General features: G+C 46.8%; 1 protein-coding gene across 3 annotated transcripts in view; it reads left to right on the top strand.

Annotated features, from left to right (window-relative positions):
• The window catches only part of CMKLR1 (chemerin chemokine-like receptor 1), a 40,728-nt gene extending 33,719 nt beyond the window's left edge, over positions 1-7,009 (top strand). For all 3 annotated transcript variants that reach the window (XM_081017509.1, XM_081017510.1, XM_081017508.1), the window contains exon 2: positions 2,170-7,009. In XM_081017509.1, the coding sequence (XP_080873635.1) occupies positions 2,173-3,261 (1,089 nt within the window). In that variant the 5' untranslated portion in view covers positions 2,170-2,172 and the 3' untranslated portion in view covers positions 3,262-7,009. The remainder of the gene's footprint in view (positions 1-2,169) is intronic.
• Positions 7,010-19,393: the final 12,384 nt, after the last annotated feature.

Consider the following 19,393-nt stretch of genomic DNA (forward strand, 5'->3'; position numbering starts at 1 on the left):
TACTCTGCCACCCAGCTCGTCGGACTAAGTCCGCGGGTCCCTGCGGAAGAAAATGAGCTCAGCCGGAGACAGGAGCAAACTGCAGAAGATCCAAGTTTATTGCGCAACAGGTTCAAGGCGAGATTGAACAGCGAGAAAGGGGTGACATGAACTTTTGAAATTTCCCTCCATGTCCCAGAATACAGTGCAAAATACATCCCAGTTACATCATGAATACATTAAGAAGAGGTTGGGTTACACAGATTACATCACGAATACATTAGGAAGAGGTTGGGTTACACCGGATTAACATATGGAGGAGGGAGGGGGGAATATGCAGAGCTGGAGATATGCGCAGATAAGCACATCCTGAGAAGACAATGGTCCATGTATGCATAGTCTGTCACCTGGCATCGCCCGGAGGAAGGGCTTGGCAGAGCGATTTGACAGGATTAGGGTCTTGACACCTTGCTTGAGGGATTATGGAGGACAGGGGAGGTGTCATGGAGTCCTAGAGAAATTGAGCAAATTGGCACGTTGGTTTTCTATGAATTTTATAGATTTTAGTCCCTTTTGACATTGGCAATTGGAAATAAAAGGATATATTGTAGCGAAGAAGAAGGTGAAGAAGAAGACATGCCCCCCCCTTCCGTATCATGTCCTTTATCTAGAACACTCCCAACACTCCTCTGTGCATTGCAAAGAGAAATCTGCAGTGGTGAGAAAGGTGTCTTGACTGCCCTGATTTATTATAGACTGAGCGTCTGTTTTGTATTGTCTGAGGTTCAATTCTCAGCATCAACGGACACGACTCATACAAACATAGAATTGTATGCAGGAAGACTCAGAAAGGTTATTGCCTGAAACTCGGGGGAGCTGTAAGCCATTCAGTGTGGTCAGTGTTGTATTAGACAGAACAGTGGTCTAACTCAGTAAAAGGTAGATTCACATGTTTATATATTTCCATGGGAAAACTCCAAATACACTTCCAATGAACTCAAAGTTTCACAACCACTGATAACAAGAGTGAGAGAGCTGATTGTGTGCAGCTTGAAAATTACAATCTGGTGGAAGGAATTCCAGTAATGTAGGGCTTGGAATCTTCATTGGATATATGCAGTCTTATATCTTCCTGTCTTATACGCAGTAAAACTGGTATACCTTCTCTGTAACTCTTACTTCCTTTTGCAAAATTATTTTGAGGCATATATTTTTAGGACCTGCTTTATTTTTACGACTGCAGGTTGTTTTAATTGGTTTTTAATATTGTGTTTTAATTCTGTAACCCAACCTGGGATCTTAGGGTGAAGATCGGACAATAAATAAATAGAAGGCTCCCAGTTCTGGCCTTTGAAAGCATCAAGCCATTTCCTAATTACTGGTGCTCTGTTGCCACCATAAAAACTCCATTATCTCTTGATAGCTTGGCCAAATATGAGACGTGCTTGGAACAGCAAAACTTTATTTCTCAAGTAAAAGCTGAATACAGCAGCTTCTTATGTGATTTGTTTCTAATACCTGTGTTTGAATACTTTGTATTTTAACATATAATTAAAATGCTATTCCTAATGCAAACCCTAATGCTAATCCTATCCCCTAATCCTCAGGACCCACAACAGCCACCCTTTTCCTTCTCCTCCTAAAACCCCGCTCACTCTTTCCCCACAACCTGTTCCAGCTGTCGCACTCCACCCTTAGCCAATCAACACATGACGCTCCTCTTACAAATATCTCCCATGAAGCATTTCACCGTGTATCTCTTGTCCTATCTTGTCCTTTGCCTCGGGTAGCAAAATGTCTTGAGCCAGCCCTTATTGCAACTCTCCCTCTCCTTTGTCAGTTAGCCTCTCTTGTCTACAGCTGCAGTCTTTAAACCTGTTCAAGCATCATGTTCACCTATGCAGGCAACATACTGGTGATCAGGGCAAGCCAAACTTCGCCCTCCAACCTATGCAGAGTGGTGGGCATAGTGGCATGGCTGTTAGACCTTAGAGAGCTCATCCCCACTTGCATAAAGGCACCACACACAAGTAGCATGCTTGAATAGGGCTCCTTCCTCTCCCCAATCATTCCAGGAGTCTACCGCCAGGGCCAAATTTAGGGGGCTCCAGCTGTCTCTGCTCCTCTCTTTTGGAGTCTGCCCTGCAAGTTGCACAAAGTTAACTTTTTCACCAATCTGTGTTCCAACAGGTCATGGATCTACCTGATAATTTTACGGACTACTATGATGAAGCAAGCCGCTACTACAATGACGACTACTACGTCACCACTGATGAAAGCCACCGGACGAAGGAATCAGCCCAAGACTTTACATTCATCACTCGAATCCTTGCTCTCCTAATCTTCACGGTCACTTGCATCCTGGGCCTCCTGGGCAACGGCTTGGTCATTTCCGTCATCACGCTCAAGATGAAGAAGTCGGTCAACGCCATCTGGTTCCTGAATTTGGCTGTGGCCGACTTCCTCTTCAATGTTTTCCTGCCCTTGAACATTGCCTACACTGCCATGGGCTACCACTGGGTCTTTGGCAAAGGGATGTGTAAGGTCAACACCTTCCTTCTTGTTCTCAATATGTACACCAGTGTGTTCTTGTTGACCATGATCAGCATCGATCGCTGCATCTCGGTGGCTTTTCCAGTCTGGTCTCAAAACCACCGGAATCCTAAGATTGCTTGGTTGCTGTGTGCCCTCATCTGGGTTCTTGGCTTTCTGTTGAGTTCTCCTGCCCTTGTTTTTCGGGACACAGCAGCACATCAAGATCGTGTCATTTGTTTTAACAACTACTCTTTGTCCAGCCTTTCAGCTCACCACCATCTAGATGAAAAGAGGCATAAGACAGTCACCATTCTGCGATTCCTGGCTGGTTTCATAGTACCAATGACTGTCATCACAGTGTGTTACGTTATCATTATTGTCCGTCTGAAAAGAAACCGCCTCGCCAAGTCCAAAAAGCCCTTGAGAATCATCATTGCCATTATAATGACTTTTTTCTTCTGTTGGTGCCCATACCATGTGCTCAACCTCATGGAAACCCAACACCAGTTTCTCAGCAAAGCCGTCCTTGAGAATGGAATACCAATTGTCACGGCCATTGCTGTTTCCAACAGTTGCATGAACCCTGTTCTTTATGTCTTCATGGGCCAAGATTTCAAAAAGTTTAAGGTGACTGTCCTGTCCAGGCTGGCCAATGCGCTGAGTGAGGACACTGTCCATTCAACTATTGCCCGCAGGAGCTTCACAAAACCTTCTTCAATGACTGAAAAGGAGACGATTCTAGTCTGAGCTGCAGAATATACGCATCTGTTGGTCTGCTCACAGAGGCAAGGAGGAGGTCGGATATTGCAGAGTGGGTTTTCCAACTACAATCTGATCTTCCCAGGGCTTCTAAATTTTCGGTGGTTCCAAAAAAAAGGAGTTATGCATCATATCAATACAATTCTGTCATTCATCCTCATGAAATAAATTGCAAAGGCCATCCCATAAACATTTGCCCATAGTCACCCGTGCAAGCTTCAAGGCCAAGTCTTCAAAATTAAACTTTCCTGCATCAATCTATCCTTCAGTAATGAAAATACAGGAACTGTGGAATAAACTCTGTTGTTCATGCTCCCTTGAGCCAAACATTGAAAGTGTAGGACAGATTTTTAATAGGCTGGAGCAGACAGAACTCTGTAGGCTTAGTTTTTAAAATAGCAATAATCTGATTGCAACTATGCATGTTGCAGACGGCACAGAAGCAATCAGGCAGTGCTGCTTCCAAAGCAGTATTTGTATCCTCAAATTCGTTTATTATTTCATTTATTTAGACCACTTGTACCCTGCTCTTCAGCCAAAAAGGCTTGCAGAGTGTCTTATATACAATCAGGCAAAACAAGCCAATTCCTGCCCACAGGTTTACAATCTAGAAAACAACAGCAATAACACGACACACAAGGGGCAAGGGCAGGGGAGGGAAGAGGAAACAAACTCAGGCACCTATTCTTAAACAGTGGTTCCTACAATGACCAGTTGAGTGCAGTTCAGGGGCAGGAGATGCCTGACAGAGGTGGGCCTCCAGGGAAGCCAATGAAATGAGTCCTGCTTCCTGTCTCTTCTGCTGAAGCCGTCTGATGGAATGGCTGCCCATTCATGCCCCGACTGACTTCCTAGCAACTCCACCAAACCATGTACATCTGGTGTAGCCAAAATGACAAAAAAGCACTCATTATTCTAAATATCTGCAACGTAGTTCCGCTCACAGTGCATTCGCCCCCATTGTTGACCCCAATGGCAAAGCCAAATTCTCACATTTTTCATATAAAAATGGGAACAAAATGGGATCTGCAGCCTGGCATGCTGCTGTTCGGAAAGCCAGCCAGCCATGCTCTTTTCAAGGAGATGCTATTCTGTTCCCCCTCCCCCTGGTGAAGAAGAGGAAGAGTTTGGACTTGATACCCCGCCTTTCACTCCCCTTAAGGAGTCTCAAAATGGCGAACAATCTCCTTTTCCCTTCCTCCCCCACAACACACACTCTGTGAGGTGAGTGGGGCTGAGAGACTTCAGAGAAGTGTGACTGGCCCAAGGTCACCCAGCAGCTGCATGTCATCATCATCATCAAACCTTTTATTGGCATCACATACAAACATCCATGGGATGTTAAACCACAGAGCCTAGGGCTTGCCAATCAGAAGGTTGGCGGTTCGAATTCCCACGACGGGGTGAGCTCCCGTTGCTCAGTCCCAACTCCTGCCAACCTAGCAGTTTGAAAGCACGTCAAAGTGCAAGTAGATAAATAGGTACCACTCTGGCGGGAATGTAAACGGCATTCTGGTTCGCCAGAAGTGGTTTAGTCATACTGGCCACATGACCCGGAAGCTGTACGCCGGCTCCCTCGGCCAATAAAGCGAGATGAGTGCTGCAACCCCAGAGTCGGCCACGACTGGACCTAATGGTCAGGGGTCCCTTACAAACATCCATAGCAAATCAATACAGAATTACAGCCTTCCGAGTGACACAAAACATTTGTCAAATGGAAGAGGCAAAGCAGTCCAACATTACATCTATAGGTCTCCAGGGAGATCAGACGTCATGTTTTGACGACATGTGGAGGAGCGGGGAAGCGAACCCGGTTCGCCAGATTACGAGTCCACCGCTCTTAACCACTACACCACTGCTGGTTCCATCCCCAGAAAACAGCGCAGCATTCTGAACCCCCTGGGCACGCTCCGTCGTCATGTGGCTGTGCTAAGAATTCCCCACCCCTCTCCCGAATTCATTTTAACCTTCTGCCAGACTTCTGCCAGGGGGCCCAATTTTCCGCATGAGGCCATTTCCCCAGACCCGCCAGGCCAAACCACAGGCAGCTGACAGTCAGCTGGTGCCACTGGCAGATGTCTGCTGATGGGGAGGGTGGGAGTGGAGTTCAATCCTGCTGGGTGCTGTTTCGCCCATCCATGTACCGTGCAGAATCCAGTGGCTAAGCAGACATACCCCCCCGACCCACCATGGGTCCATGGATGTGACCCCCTCCCCCACCTATAAATCACCTGACACCAAAGCTGGCCCATGGGGTGGGCTTAGATAAAGGTCGGGCCCCTCCAGGCCAAAATAGTCTGGTGCATGAAAATGGCTCAGAAAATGAAACTCTGGTGCTAAAGGAAAGACAATCTTTTGGGGGAGGGTCCACGAAGGTGAGTTTCTCCTGCCTCCAGGCCAAAGGTTTCTAAGACCTGCTTCAAACACAGCCAAAGATTCAGGATGAATCTTCTACCCTGTACCCAGTGTTGTAAACAAAATTGCCCTTTCCCCTTATGGGGTATCCAAGAGCCCATATAGAGTCCTTAAGTGGGTTCCCTACTGGTAGGAGAAAATAACAGAGGCCAACCAGAGAATATTGAGACGCAAAGCAGCTAGTAAGCCTGATCTTTATTGATCTGTTGCAACAGGGTCCTCGCTCACCACACGAAAGAGGGAGGAGGAACCCAGAACAATGGCACACAAGCCCTTATATAGACTTTTGAAATTGCCACCCTGTAGATCAAGACCACCCCCAGAAACATCATACATACATCACAGAAGGGGTGTAACCTAAGACCACCCCCCCAGAAAAGGCGGTCTAAAATTTGAATGTTGTTTTTCCTGTTTGCCAGGTTATCTGATTGCCTTTCCTGATAGTCTGTCACCCATTAAAATGCTGATTACTCTATTCCTGAGACAATGGGAAGGCTCCCTGACCCCCCGCCTCCTTGCAGGGAAAACATTTGGTCAGTTTGGGAATCAAAATGGTTTCAGGTCGGTCTTCCTGTTCTGATCTATGTACGTGCTTGGTTGGTACACTTATGAACATTACCATATATCTAAGATCTCAAAATCCCTATCACACCAGATAATGTTTCATTTTGCTCCTTTGAGATGCCAAAGGGAGAGTCGTGGTTTTTTAATGATGGGTGAGAGGGTTTTATGGTCAGAGCAGGGGCGGCTGAATCTGGGGTCTCCAGGTGGGAGTTCTAGCACAGCAGCATGGGGGGGGGGCACAGGTCTTCACCACTGTGCCAGGAGAACTGTTATAGATCAATAAAATGGGTTTTGTAGACATGTGGAGCAACACAGCTCCATCCTCTAAACACCAGACCTGCGCACTGCCTACTTGTTTTCAAAGTTATCTGACAAAGCATGAGGGCTAGCTACTTGAGTTTCAAAAAAGAAAGGCAGGATTCTCAGGCCCCAGCTGATTCTACCACACGGACAACTGGTTCTTGGTGGTTTGAATCTCCCACATGAATAGACCTACGTGAGATGACCGTCCCTGAGTTCTCTAATACATATTCAGGAAATGTCACACACACACACACACACACACACACACACACACACACACCTCGCCCCCCCAGTGGAGGATTTGATTGAAGTGAAAGGAGTGTGAAGTCCCATGGGTATAAATCATGCTTCAGGGATTTGTTGTTTCATAGAGCCTGTCGAGCAACTTTCTTGCTCTTCTTGTTGTCTTTTCTGTTAATATTTCATAGTCCATTAATAAATCTTTTCTACAAAAGGTGGGCTGAGCCATTCTGTCTATCCAATTTCACGTGCAGTTAATTCGGGAGATAATTCACGATTTCACCGGCGGGGCTGTGGCATCGAGCAAAAACCAGCGGTGGGATTATATGAAGATCGATTTGACCGGCGCACTTTCTCGCAAAGAATTGTGGCGCAAAAGCACATTGAAAATGTGCTGCCCTGAGGTGACGGCTCTGCCACCTCCATACAGGAGTCCCGAAACCTGGTGCGCAGTTTACTTATGCGATCGCAGCCTTGCATGTTCCGTTGAAAAATATAGCGAATCAATAGAAAGAGGGCGAAAGAACTGCCAGAAGGGGTCACATGAGAGATCTCAAGAGAGCCTCCAGAGACCCGAGGGCTTAAAAAGCTCTTTCTGCACATACAGCTGAAAACGCTGGCAGCATTAAGATAAATTCGTCAGAGTAAATAATTTTTGATGGATGTAAAAGTGGGAAATTGATTTGAAGGGTTGTAGTAAAATATGCAGGCATGTATGATACGTGAAATGGAACCATGGAAGGAGAAGGGAAGTCACTGGATATTTTAAAGTTTGTAAAATGTTTATTTGAAACTGTAAAACAGAAAATTCGATGAAAATTATTACCAAAAATAAATAAAAAGCTCTTTCTGCAAGGCAGAAGTGCCAACTTGCTTAAAATTTGGGGGGGGGGACCCAGGTAAGCCCTGCGGTCCCCCCAATTTGGGGGGATCAAAGGGACCTTAGCCCCCAGGAGTTGGCTCCTATGCTGCAGTGAGAAAACTAGGAATGAAAAGAGCTTTCCAAGCCCCCCCCCTGTCAGCCAGCCTCCATGGCTCCAGGCATAAACTCCCCCATTTTAATAGGCTTTGCCATTCAAATGCTGTGTGTCTGCTGCGTCGTGTGATTATTTCAAGTGGTGCTTACTTGCCCCCTCCCCAATACATAGCTGTCAACTTTCAGATTTGAAAATAAGGGATCAGCAACCTCGGAAATAAGGGATCAGCAGCCTCACCTGTCCCAGGCACTCCTGTCTTCCACTGCCTCCTACAGTTTGATCAAACTCATGCTGGTAGCTTCGAAAACACTATCCAACCATCTCGTCCTCATGGTAAAATGTTACTAGTGAGCAAAGTTACCCAGTCAGGATTTGAATCTTTGTCCTAACTTTTGGGGTTAAGTTTCTATTTAGCTGTCCATTAATACTGACAAACCATATCTCCCTTTCGTCTCTCAGATCCCCTTGTAAATCTAAAGTACTGACCTCACCACATCCTGCGGTAAAAAAAATTCCCAATTTAATTACACATTATGTGAAGGTAAGTGTGTGAAGCTACAACATTCCTACTATCACCTTAAGTGACACATTCTCTCTCTCTCTCTCTCTCTCTCTCTCTCTCTCTCTCTCTCTCTCACTCTCTCTCTCTCACACACACACACACAGTAGAGCCAAAGGCCCAAAGGCAGAAAACTCAGCCAGCAGCCAAATGAAGCCTCAAGCGGTGGTTCCCACAGCGCAGCAACCCGGCAAAGGGGATGCAGCAAGGAAAACCACCATCACCTCTCCGATGGGAAGCGCTGAGCACAGGCGAGTCTCCAGGCAATGCGGCCGAGTTGATCGGCACAAGGCATGCAAGCTCCACCCCGCTGTCGTTCTTAGACTCCTTATTGGGTGAGCAACGCAGCCAAGCAACACAGTTGGAGCCTCCCTCCTCCCTGGCCGGCAGGGAGGGAGAGGAGCTGCTTCCTTTGAAATTCGGGGAAAATATGTGATATCAACAATCCGGGATAGCAGCAGGAAACGGCGCTGGAATAAGGGAGTTTTCCGCCAAATAAGTGAAGGTTGACCCAATATTTTATTCAAGTTGGCACCCATGCCCCCAGGAAAATCACACTAGGCCTCTGGGAGGGCCCTGTGAGGCTCCCAAGATCTCCCAAAGGCCACCAAGTATGGCCCTCTTGGCACGCTGCCTTCGAACAGGTGGGAGGGGGGACATTTCCAGGGGTCCTTCTGACTTGGTACAATTTTGCCTTTGCGCCCAGACCCCTGGAATGTAAACACACACATTCATGTAAGCTGCAGGCCTGCTGTTACAGCTGATGTAGAAAAAACCTGCTCCTTTCCCCTTATGGAGTATCCAAGAGCCCGTATAGAGTCCTTAAGTGGGTTCCCTATCGGTAGGAGAAAATAACAGAGGCCAGCCAGAGACTATTGAGAAGCAAAGCAGCTGGTAAGCCTGATCTTTATTCAACTGTTGCAACAGGGTCCTCAGCACATGCAGGAGGAACCCAGAACAATGGTGTGCAAGGCATTATATAGACTTTTGAAATTGCCCACCCTGTAGCTCAAGGTAAGATAAAGGTAAAGGGACCCCTGACCATTAGGTCCAGTCATGGCCAACTCTGGGGTTGCGGGGCTCATCTCGCTTTATTGGCTGAGGGAGCCGGCTTACAGCTTCCGGGTCATGTGGCCAGCATGACTAAGCTGCTTCTGGCGAACCAGAGCAGCGCACGGAAACGCCGTTTACGCCGTGCTTTCAAACTGCTAGGTTGGCAGGAGTTTCTTCATCTAATATAGACATTTTAAATTGCCCTCCCTGGAGTCCAAGACCACCCCCGGAAACATCATACATATATCACAGAAGAGGAGGTCTACAACAGAAATCTGAGTGCGTTATTTATCTCCTGTCTGGCAAGTTATGTGTTAATGCTTACTTGATTGGATACCCTGGGGAACCTGGCCAGTCTTTTGTAATGGCAAATACTTAGTTCCTGAGCCAAGTCACAGGCTCACCCTATTCATACACAGACATACCCTTAAGACAGGATTTGTGAACAAAAAGACAATGAGGAGGCTCCCCCACCTCCTTTCTTTGCAGAGAAAACATTTGGTCAGTTTGGGAGTCAAAATGGTTTCAGGGCGGTCCTCCTGTGCTGCTCCAGACATGTGTTCCACACATCTATGTATGTGCTTGGTTGGTACATTTATAAACATTATATATATATATATATATATATATATATATATATATATACAGACCTTAAATTTTTTATTTCACTACCAACTCTCCCGCTCTATGATTCTCTGATTCTATGCTGTTATGAAATTGTTTCAGCACTCTTTGATTTTTGAAATGTTTTCTTGGTAGTGTTGTAAACAAAAATTGCCTTTTTCCCTTATGGGGTATCCAAGAGCCCATATAGAGCCCTTACGTGGGTTCCCTATTGGTAGGAGAAAATAACAGCGGCCACCCAGAGAATATTGAGAAGCAAAGCAGCAAGTAAGCTTGATCTTTATTGAACTGTTGCAACAGGGTGCTCCCCTCACCACACGCAGGAGGGAGGAGGAACTCAGAACAATGGCGCGCAAGGCCTTATAAAGACTTTTGAAATTCCACCCTGTAGATCAAGACCACCCCCAGAAACATCATACATACATCACAGAAGGGGTGTAACCTAAGACCACCCCCCAGATACATCATACCTACATCACAGAAAAGGCAGTCTAAAACAGAAATTTGAATGTTGTTTTTCTCCCCGTCGTTGTTTATCTCCTTTCTGGCCGGTTACTTGATTGGATTGCCTGGGGAGCCTGACCAGTCTTTTGTAATGATAAATACTTACTTCCTGGGCCCATGTCACAGGCCCACACTCTATTCAAACACAGACATACCCTTAAGACAGGATTTGTGAAGGCAAAAACAATGGGGAGGCTTTTCCATTTTCCTTTGACCTTGCAGAGAAAACATTTGGTCAGTTTGGGACAGTTTGGGAATAAAAAATGGTTCCAGGTCGGTCCCCCTGTGCTGATCTATGTATGTGCTTGGTTGGTACACTTATGAACATTTAACACATAACTAAGACCTCAAAGGGACGCGGGTGGCGCTGTGGGTTAAACCACAGAGCCTAGGACTTGCTGATCAGAAGGTCGACAGTTCGAATCCCCGTGACGGGGTGAGCTCCCGTTGCTCGGTCCCAGCTCCTGCCAACCTAGCAGTTCGAAAGCACATCAAAGTGCAAGTAGATAAATAGGTACCACTCTGGTGGGAAGCTAAACGGCGCTTCCGTGAGCTGCTCTGGTTTGCCAGAAGCAGCTTAGTCATGCTGGCCACATGACCCGGAAGCTGTACCAATAAAGCGAGATGAGCGCCGCAACCCCAGAGTCAGTCACGACTGGACCTAATGGTCAGGGGTCCCTTTATCTTTACCGAAAACCTCAAAATTCCTATCACAGTAGTAAGCCTCTTTGAGCACAGAAAAGCAGCAAACAAAATTACGAAGGAAGGAATGACACAAACAGGCACTGATAATTCTCTTTAGAGACCATTTCTCTTTTCTTACGGGATTTCAGCGGTGTTCCCCGGGTTCTGCTTGGGAGCCTCCCAGGGAAAGAACCACAGCAAAGCTCCGTTTCACAATATAAATAGAGAACTTGGCACAGGTTCTTTTAGCAGGAGATCTTATTTTCCTGGGGCATATTGATGTCTAACACCCCACCCACAAAGCAGACATAACTAGCATTCTCTCGTGCTCCAGGAGACCACTCCAAAATAAGCTCTTGGTGACAAGCAGGACTCAAAGGTGCCACTTATCCCCCCAGAGAGTTGAAGCAGAAGGTTTCTGACTAATGGGAAACCTGCAGCTGGAGATAAAGGAGCTTATCTGATTGTTCCACCTTGTATTGATGCTTGACGGCACAACAGTGCGCTAGGAGCAGTGTCAACAACAGGGAGTGTTTTCCCTTGTAAGGAAAAGAAGGCAGGAGACGCTATGGACCATGCCCGAATTGCCTCTTGAAGGGATTGCACAAGAAGCAACAAGCATTTCTCAATGCCAGTCTCAAGCGTTACACTCAGGAACTACCTGCCTCTTGACACCAGGCAAAACATTTTCTTTCTTTCTTTCTTTCTTTCTTTCTTTCTTTCTTTCTTTCTTTCTTTCTTTTTTTCTTTCTTTTATGTACTGAGTTGAATAGGATCCAAAAGGCAGCAGTCTGATTGGTCCTAGAACAATAGGATCCAGAATGCAGCAGTCTGACTGGTCCTAGAACAATAGGGTCCAGAATGCAGCAGTCTGATTGGTCCACAGGAGCCACCCAATCCAGCTCCAGGTGGAAGTGAATCCGCAACCTGATTGGCCTACAGGTGAATCCCAGAATTAGCCAATCACGTCAGGCCTATTGTGTAAATAATGTATATAAAGCAGACATTCTGGGGGAACTTCCATTCCTCCTCACCACAATGAGCTGAATAAAGAGCATGAAATCAGCTCTCAACTCCCAGTATATTTCTCTCTCTTTCTTTCTTTCTTTCTTTCTTTCTTTCTTTCTTTCTTTCTTTCTTTCTTTCAACGGTAGGGGAAGAGACTTGGGAATATGCATTACTGATCTGGAGGATCAGGGTGTCTATTTCCACAGAGCTGTGAACATTTAAAGGAATTTCGAGGATACCCTTGAAATATGTCTCCCTCTGTCCCTTTCATGGTTCAGTAAAATATATATTCAGTGGGGGACGGACGGACACACATTTCAGTTTGGGCAAACCTACACAGATAGGTAGAATGTCAATGTGTGTTTTAATCTCTTTTTAGCAGATTGCTGATTTTATCTTTTGAATGTTCTAAGGAGTTGTAGTTTCATTGTTTTAGTCTCTTTAGTCTCACTTTGAGGGTTGTTGTTGTTTTTGACACTCAAGCAGTACATAATTTTTATTTATGTATGTACACACACACATAGAGAGTGAGCGAGTTCTCAAGTTTTTATAGCTAGGAGATGCTACTGAGTTACATGGAGATGGCGAAATTGACGGCAAAAATAAGTGACCAAGAAGATGGAATATTTGGGGAAGAGTGGAGGCCCTTTTCAGATTATCTGAGAAACTATTATAGCCAAATGAAATCGCAGGCAGGACTGGAAATATAAGCAAACGAATGAGAATGACAAGGGAACATAATGTAGGATATATGTTATAGAAATAAGTATTATATTTAAGGCAGCAAATATAAGGATTTGAAGAGAAACATCATGGAAGTAAGGATGGGAGGTTAAAATGCTAAGGGAAACTAGTGTATGGAAACTGAATTGAATATTGTATGAAAACCAATAAAAAATTATGTCAAAAAAAGATGCTCAATTATTTATGAAACTTGATGGCTCTTGGGTCGATCTGGTCTCCAGTCTGATGACTGGGCCTTGAGAGCACCATTGCTGGTCAGTCCTCTCCTGGGTCAAAGGTGTTCAAGAGCAAGACTGCTTGAATCCTGGCAAGCAGAAGACAGGAGGTCACGTGTGGATGCAAACCATCCCTTTCTCAGTTCACTCTTTGTTTATTCCTGTTCTCATCTCCTTTCCAGGTTCCCTCCATCTTGGACCAAATGGGCCATTGGCTTAATCCAGAAGGCTGTTCTCATGTTCTGACCCATATTTGTAAAACTGAGAAGAACACAATTATTTCATCTTTAGCATTCACCGGCTGTTATGTACTGAGTTGAATAGGATCCAAAATGCAGCAGTCTGATTGGTCCTAGAACAATAGGATCCAAAATGCAGCAATCTGATTGGTCCTAGAACAATAGGATCCAAAATGCAGCAGTCTGATTGGTCCTAGAACAATAGGATTCAGAATGCAGCAGTCTGATTGGTCCTAGAACAATGCACCAGTATGATTGGTCTGCAGGAGCCACCCAATCCGGCTCCAGATGGAAGTGAATCCACAACCTGATTGGCCTACAGGAGAATTCCGGAATTAGCCAATCACGTGCAGCCCATTGTGTAAATAATGTATATAAAGCAGATACTTTGAGGGGATTTTCATTCCTCCTCACCACTATGAGCTGAATAAAGAGCATGAAATCCACTCTCGACTCTGAGTATATTTCACCGGCAGGGACTTTCAGGAGCTTTAGATGGTCAGGACTTCACACCTGGAAAGATCTGCCTGGCACATTGCACTGTCAGGGCAGGAAAGACAACGCGCTGTTTATTCGGCTACCTTTGCCTGGAAAATCAAACTGGTTCCACTATAACCCAAGCGGTTTATGAATGTAGCAGGGAATGTGTCACCAAGTGAATAGGAGAGAGATTGCTGCCACCTGTTGGACATTTTGCCCAATGACTGTTGCACTGCAGAGAGGGTAGAAGCATGTTTATTTTGGGGGAAAAGAGAGGAAAAAGGAACACAGGGTATCTAACAACACTGGAATCTATTTTGACTTCAGAGTTGCAAATAGGAGTCTTTCTCATACTGTCCCGGGGATGCTGAGGACTGAACCAGTGTGCTGGTCCCGTGGGTTAACCATGAGGCGAGGTCCAAGTCCAGTCCGAGGTTGAGGGTGCAGTAGGGAGGCAGTCCGTCAAAACTGAAGCCAAGGCAGGGAGTCGGGTGAGGTCAGGAACAGGCTTGCAAGCAGGGAGCCAGGGGGGGTCAGGAACTCTGGCAGGAAAGCAGGACAGGGTTCAGGCAGGAACTGGCAACCAACAACATTGCTCCCGCAACTTGGGACTGGGGCTGGCCGGCTTTGATCTGTCCCGAGGCATAGGGCGGCCCCGATCCTCTGGTGACTCGCCTCTCCTGGCCTGGAGGCGAGCCCTCCTCCTGCGGGAACTTAGTTCCCTCCGCCTCTCTTCCCTGAGCCTCTGCAGCTCAGGAGAGGCTGGAGGGTTACCGGACCCAGAGGCAACCTCACCTTCCCCTGATGGGGCTGAGAGTGGAGCACCTGCAGGCAATGGGTCCTCCCTCACCTCAGGAGCCAGAGCAGACTCAGCTGATGCCTGCACCTGAGGATCCAGCACAGGTGAGGACCCTTCAGGCTCAAGCCCCAGCCCCGGCTCAGCTGGTTCTGGAGGCGGGGAATCCTGTGCAGGCTGGGATTTCTCAGGTTCAGCCTCCGAGTCCAAATCCCAGGCCATCACACCCAGGGACCTTTGGCCTACTTCTTTTATTTTATTCTTACATGGATACCCCAACTTTCCTCCAAGAAGCACCCGGTGCTGTACATTCCCCATTTTATCCTTGCAGCAACTCTGTGAGGTCAGCTAGACTGAGAGACTGTGACTGACCCAAAGCTTCATGGCTGGTTTCCCAGGTCATAGTCCCAGCTCTGAGGGGAGACTCATCCAGAAATCTGGAGGGCACAGAGTTTGTGAAGACTAAGGGGAACAGTGAGGGCCAGAGGCTGTAGCTTGTGAGGGGTGTGGTCGAGGTCAATGGATGCCAAAGGTCTAATCATTAGGCTTGCCAATAGACTAAAAAAGGCAGTCTAGCCAGCTCCTGTGCATTTAACAACTGCTTAATTTGAACTACAGCTTGCGGTGCTTGTTCACAGCTTAGAACAGGGCTCAGCAACCTTTTTCAGCAGGGGGCCAGTCCACCGTCCCTCAGATCATGTGGTGGGCCGAACTATATATTTTTTGCAGGGTGGGGGGGTGAACAAATTCCTGTGCCCCACAAATAACCCAGAGATGCGTTTTAAATAAAAGCACACATTCTACTCATGTTAAAACACCAGGCAGGCCCCACAAATAACCCAGAGATGCGTTTTAAATAAAAGCACACATTCTACTCATGTAAAAACACGCTGATTCCCGGACTGTCCGCTGGCTGGATTGAGAGGGCGATTGGGCCACATCCGGCCCCAGGGCCTTAGGTTGCCGACCCCTGGCTTAGAAGTACCATCACTCACTACAGTCTTCAGCTCAAGCTCCTGTAAAATGGCACAGGAGCAGTGGCCAGGATGAAAAGTTGGCAACCTTTCTGTTATTAGACCATATAGCCTTCCCATGCCTTTGTCAGTTGGGAATAAAGGTATAAACTGGTGTAGGACTCTGGGAGGATGTGCTGGATTCTCTCTCTCTCTCCCCTCCCCCCTTCCTGTCTTTTTCTTTGAAATTCAGTCCACCTGTTTCTAAACAGCAGGGGGCTGGGTGAGAGGGATTTTGCTTATTCTCTGTTTGGCAGCTATAGGGAGTCTTTGTTTGCTGTCCTCAATGGAAGATAATATTTAATTAAGTGCTAAAAGGTACGTTTCCAGAATCCTATTAACTCAACATGCGTAGAGGTCGAATGCTTGTCTAAATCATGCTGAAAGAACAGGCAGTTTTATAGCTGGCAGAAGGTGGAGATGTCCTCTATTCAGTGCTGAAAAGTCTGGGGCGTATCCTTCTCTCCCAGAACCACCAGCCACCATGGAAAGCACCAGTGAGAGCCATGGCTGCAATCTGTGCTGGAGAACATCATTCACAATTCACCCAATGGAGCCCCAAATCTAGGTAAGGTAAAGATAAAGGACCCCTGGATGGTAAGGTAAGGTAAAGATAAAGGTAAAGGTAAGGTAAAGATAAAGGACCCCTGGATGGTTAAGTCCAGTCAAATATGACTATGGGGTAGTGGCGCTCATCTCGCTTTCAAGCCGAGGGAGCCAGCGTTTGTCCACAGACAGCTTTCCAGGCCATGTGGCCAGCAGGACTAAACTGCTTCTGGTGCAACGGGACACCGTGATGGAAACCAGAGCACATGGAAACACTGTTTACCTTCCTGCCCCAGCGGTACCTAGTTATCTACTTGCACTGGTGGGCTTTCGAACTGCTAGGTTGGCAGGAGCTGGAACGGAGCAATGGGAGCTCACCCTGTCGCGGGGATTTGAACCACTGACCTTTCCAACTGGCAAGCCCAAGAGGCTCTGTGGTTTAGACCACAGCGCCACCCGCATCCCTGCCCCAAATCTAAACATACTGAAGACCCATTGGTAAAGCAAAGAGAAAAGACAAAAGGTTCTTTATGTTTAGTTTCTTCCTACTTGCAAGGATGGCTTTGTGGGAAAATGATGCCCCAGTCAAAATATACACAGTATTTTTCGCTCTATAAGACGCACCAGTAGGACGCACCTAGTTTTTGGAAGAGGAAAACAAGAAAAAAATATTCTGAATCCCAGAAGCCAGGACAGCCAGCGGGATCGCAGCACAGCGATCCTGCTGGCTGTCCTGGCTTCTTGCTTGGCCATGTGCAGCCTCTCCCGGGCAAGGGGAGCCTTCATCCCCTGCCTGGGAGAGGTTGCGTGCGGCTAAGGCTCCCCCAAGAGCCGTGCTCCCTCTTGGGGGCTTTTCCTGAGGAGGGAGAAGGGCAGCTCCACGCGGCTCTTTAAAGGGAGCACTGAGCAGAGCCTCCCACCTGCATTCGCTCCATAAGATGCACACACATTTCCCCTTACTTTTTGGAGGGGAAAGAGTGTGTCTTATAAAGCGAAAAATATGTATGCTACAACAGCAGCAAGAATACTCATCGCGAAGTATTGGAAGACACAAGATTTACCCACCCGGGAAGAATGGCAGATGAAGTTGATGGACTATATGGAATTGGCGGAAATGACTGGCAGAATCCGAGACCAGGGAGAAGAGTCAGTGGAAGAAGATTGGAAAAAGTTTAAAGACTATTTACAGAAATATTGTAAAATTAATGAATGTTAGAAAAATGTTGGAATGAAGTAATACGGCTTTAGTAGAAATATTATAAGGAATTAAGTATGGATAGGTTAATAGAGTATTAAAGGGGGGGGGGAAAGGTTAGAATGAGTTAAGATAATTATAGGATTGAAAACAGAGGAGGATGGAAAGGAATTGCTGAAATAACTAACAGAAGTGGAATACAAAAAGGGAGGTGTGAGGAGGTCGTGGAAATAAGTGAATGAAAGATGGGATAACGAAATTGGTCGATTTATTTTATTGTCTTAATCTTGTTTTGTTAATTCGATGTGTTGTACTGTATTGTTTTTCTTTTTCTTTTTGTTTTCTTCTTTTTTCTTTTAGTGTTTTTGGAAAAATAATAAATATTATTTTTTTAAAAAAATAGAGCGAAAAATACGGTAATTGCTAGGTAAGAAAAAGGTTAGGGCTCATGGAGTTAAACTTAGATGATTGCAGCTACAGGGCGAGATGCAGAGTTTCTTGATAGAGCTTAATGGACTGTGATGGAATGGCAACACAGGTGGGGGGGCCCCTAGGGAGGAGGAAGATCACCCATTGCAAGAGGGGAAGCCCTGCAGGTACGTGGTGCCCAGAAGTAGGGCTGTCAGGAGCCACACTGTGTCATTGGAGCAGCAAATCAATTCCATGCTCTCACCTCGGACACCGATTCTGGGCCAGAGGAGCTAGGACAGCAGCTGCCGACCTCAGAATACACCCAGGTGGCTGTGAAAGGTGCTTTGTGCAGAATAATTCCTGCCACCCCTCAGAGGAGGGAGAGGTGGAAGAGGTGGACTCAGAAGAGTCTTTTTCCATTCTTGCTCCTGCAGTCAATCGGAAGCTGCGGAAGCATTGCCAGACGTTTGGGTTCCAAAGAACGTTTGCAAACCAGAACACTCACTTTTGGGGTTGCGGTGTCCAGGAGCCAAAATGTTCGACTTGCAAGGCGTTCGTCAACCAAGGTAGGACTGCACTCGCTACCTTCCAAGGAAATGATATCAGAGAAAGGTAATTGCAGTCTGGAGAAGGCAAGTTGAGAGGAAGGTATAAGAAGCGCTAAAGCTATAATGTTTTCTAAGAGAAATAAAAGGTAAAGGGACCCCTGACCATTAGGTCCAGTCGTGGCCGACTCTGGGGTTGTGGCGCTCATCTTGCTTTACTGGCCGAGGGAGCCGGCGTACAGCTTCCGGGTCATGTGGCCAACATGACTAAGCCGCTTCTGGCGAACCAGAGCAGCGCACGGAAATGCCGTTTACCTTCCCGCTGGAGCGGTACCTATTTATCTACTTGCACTTTGACGTGCTTTCAGACTGCTAGGTTGGCAGGACCGAGCAACAGGAGCTGACCCCGTCGCGGGGATTCGAACCGCCGACCTTCTGATCGGCAAGTCCTAGGCTCTGTGGTTTAGATCACAGCGCCACCCACACCCCCTTTCTAAGAGGAATAGTAAAGGTAAAGAGACCCCTGACCATTAGGTCCAGTCGTGGCCGACTCTGGGGTTGCGGCGCTCATCTCGCTTTATTGGCCAAGGGAGCCGGTGTACAGCTTCCGGGTCATGTGGCCATGTGGCCATGTGGTGAACCAGAACAGCGCACGGAAACACTGTTTACGTTCCCGCCGGAGCAGTACCTATTTATCTACTTGCACTTTGACGTGCTTTCGAACTGCTAGGTGGGCAGGAGCAGGAACCGAGCAACGGGAGCTCACCCCATCGTGGGAATTCGAACCGCCGACCTTCTGATCGGCAAGTCCTAGCCTCTGTGGTTTAACCCACAGCGCCACCCGCGTCCCCTAAGAGGAATAGGGGTCCTCTAATAATGCTTAGCACGCTTGCCATATTGTGATTCCCAGGATTCTTTGAGGGGAAGCCATGGCTGTTTAAAGTGCCATGATATTGCTGAAGAGGCCTCCATCTGTATCAGGAAAGTGGAAGGACCCTGTTTGTT

Source organism: Podarcis pityusensis, assembly GCF_964106645.2.
Source record: "Podarcis pityusensis genome assembly, chromosome: 8".
NCBI lineage: Eukaryota > Metazoa > Chordata > Lepidosauria > Squamata > Lacertidae > Podarcis > Podarcis pityusensis.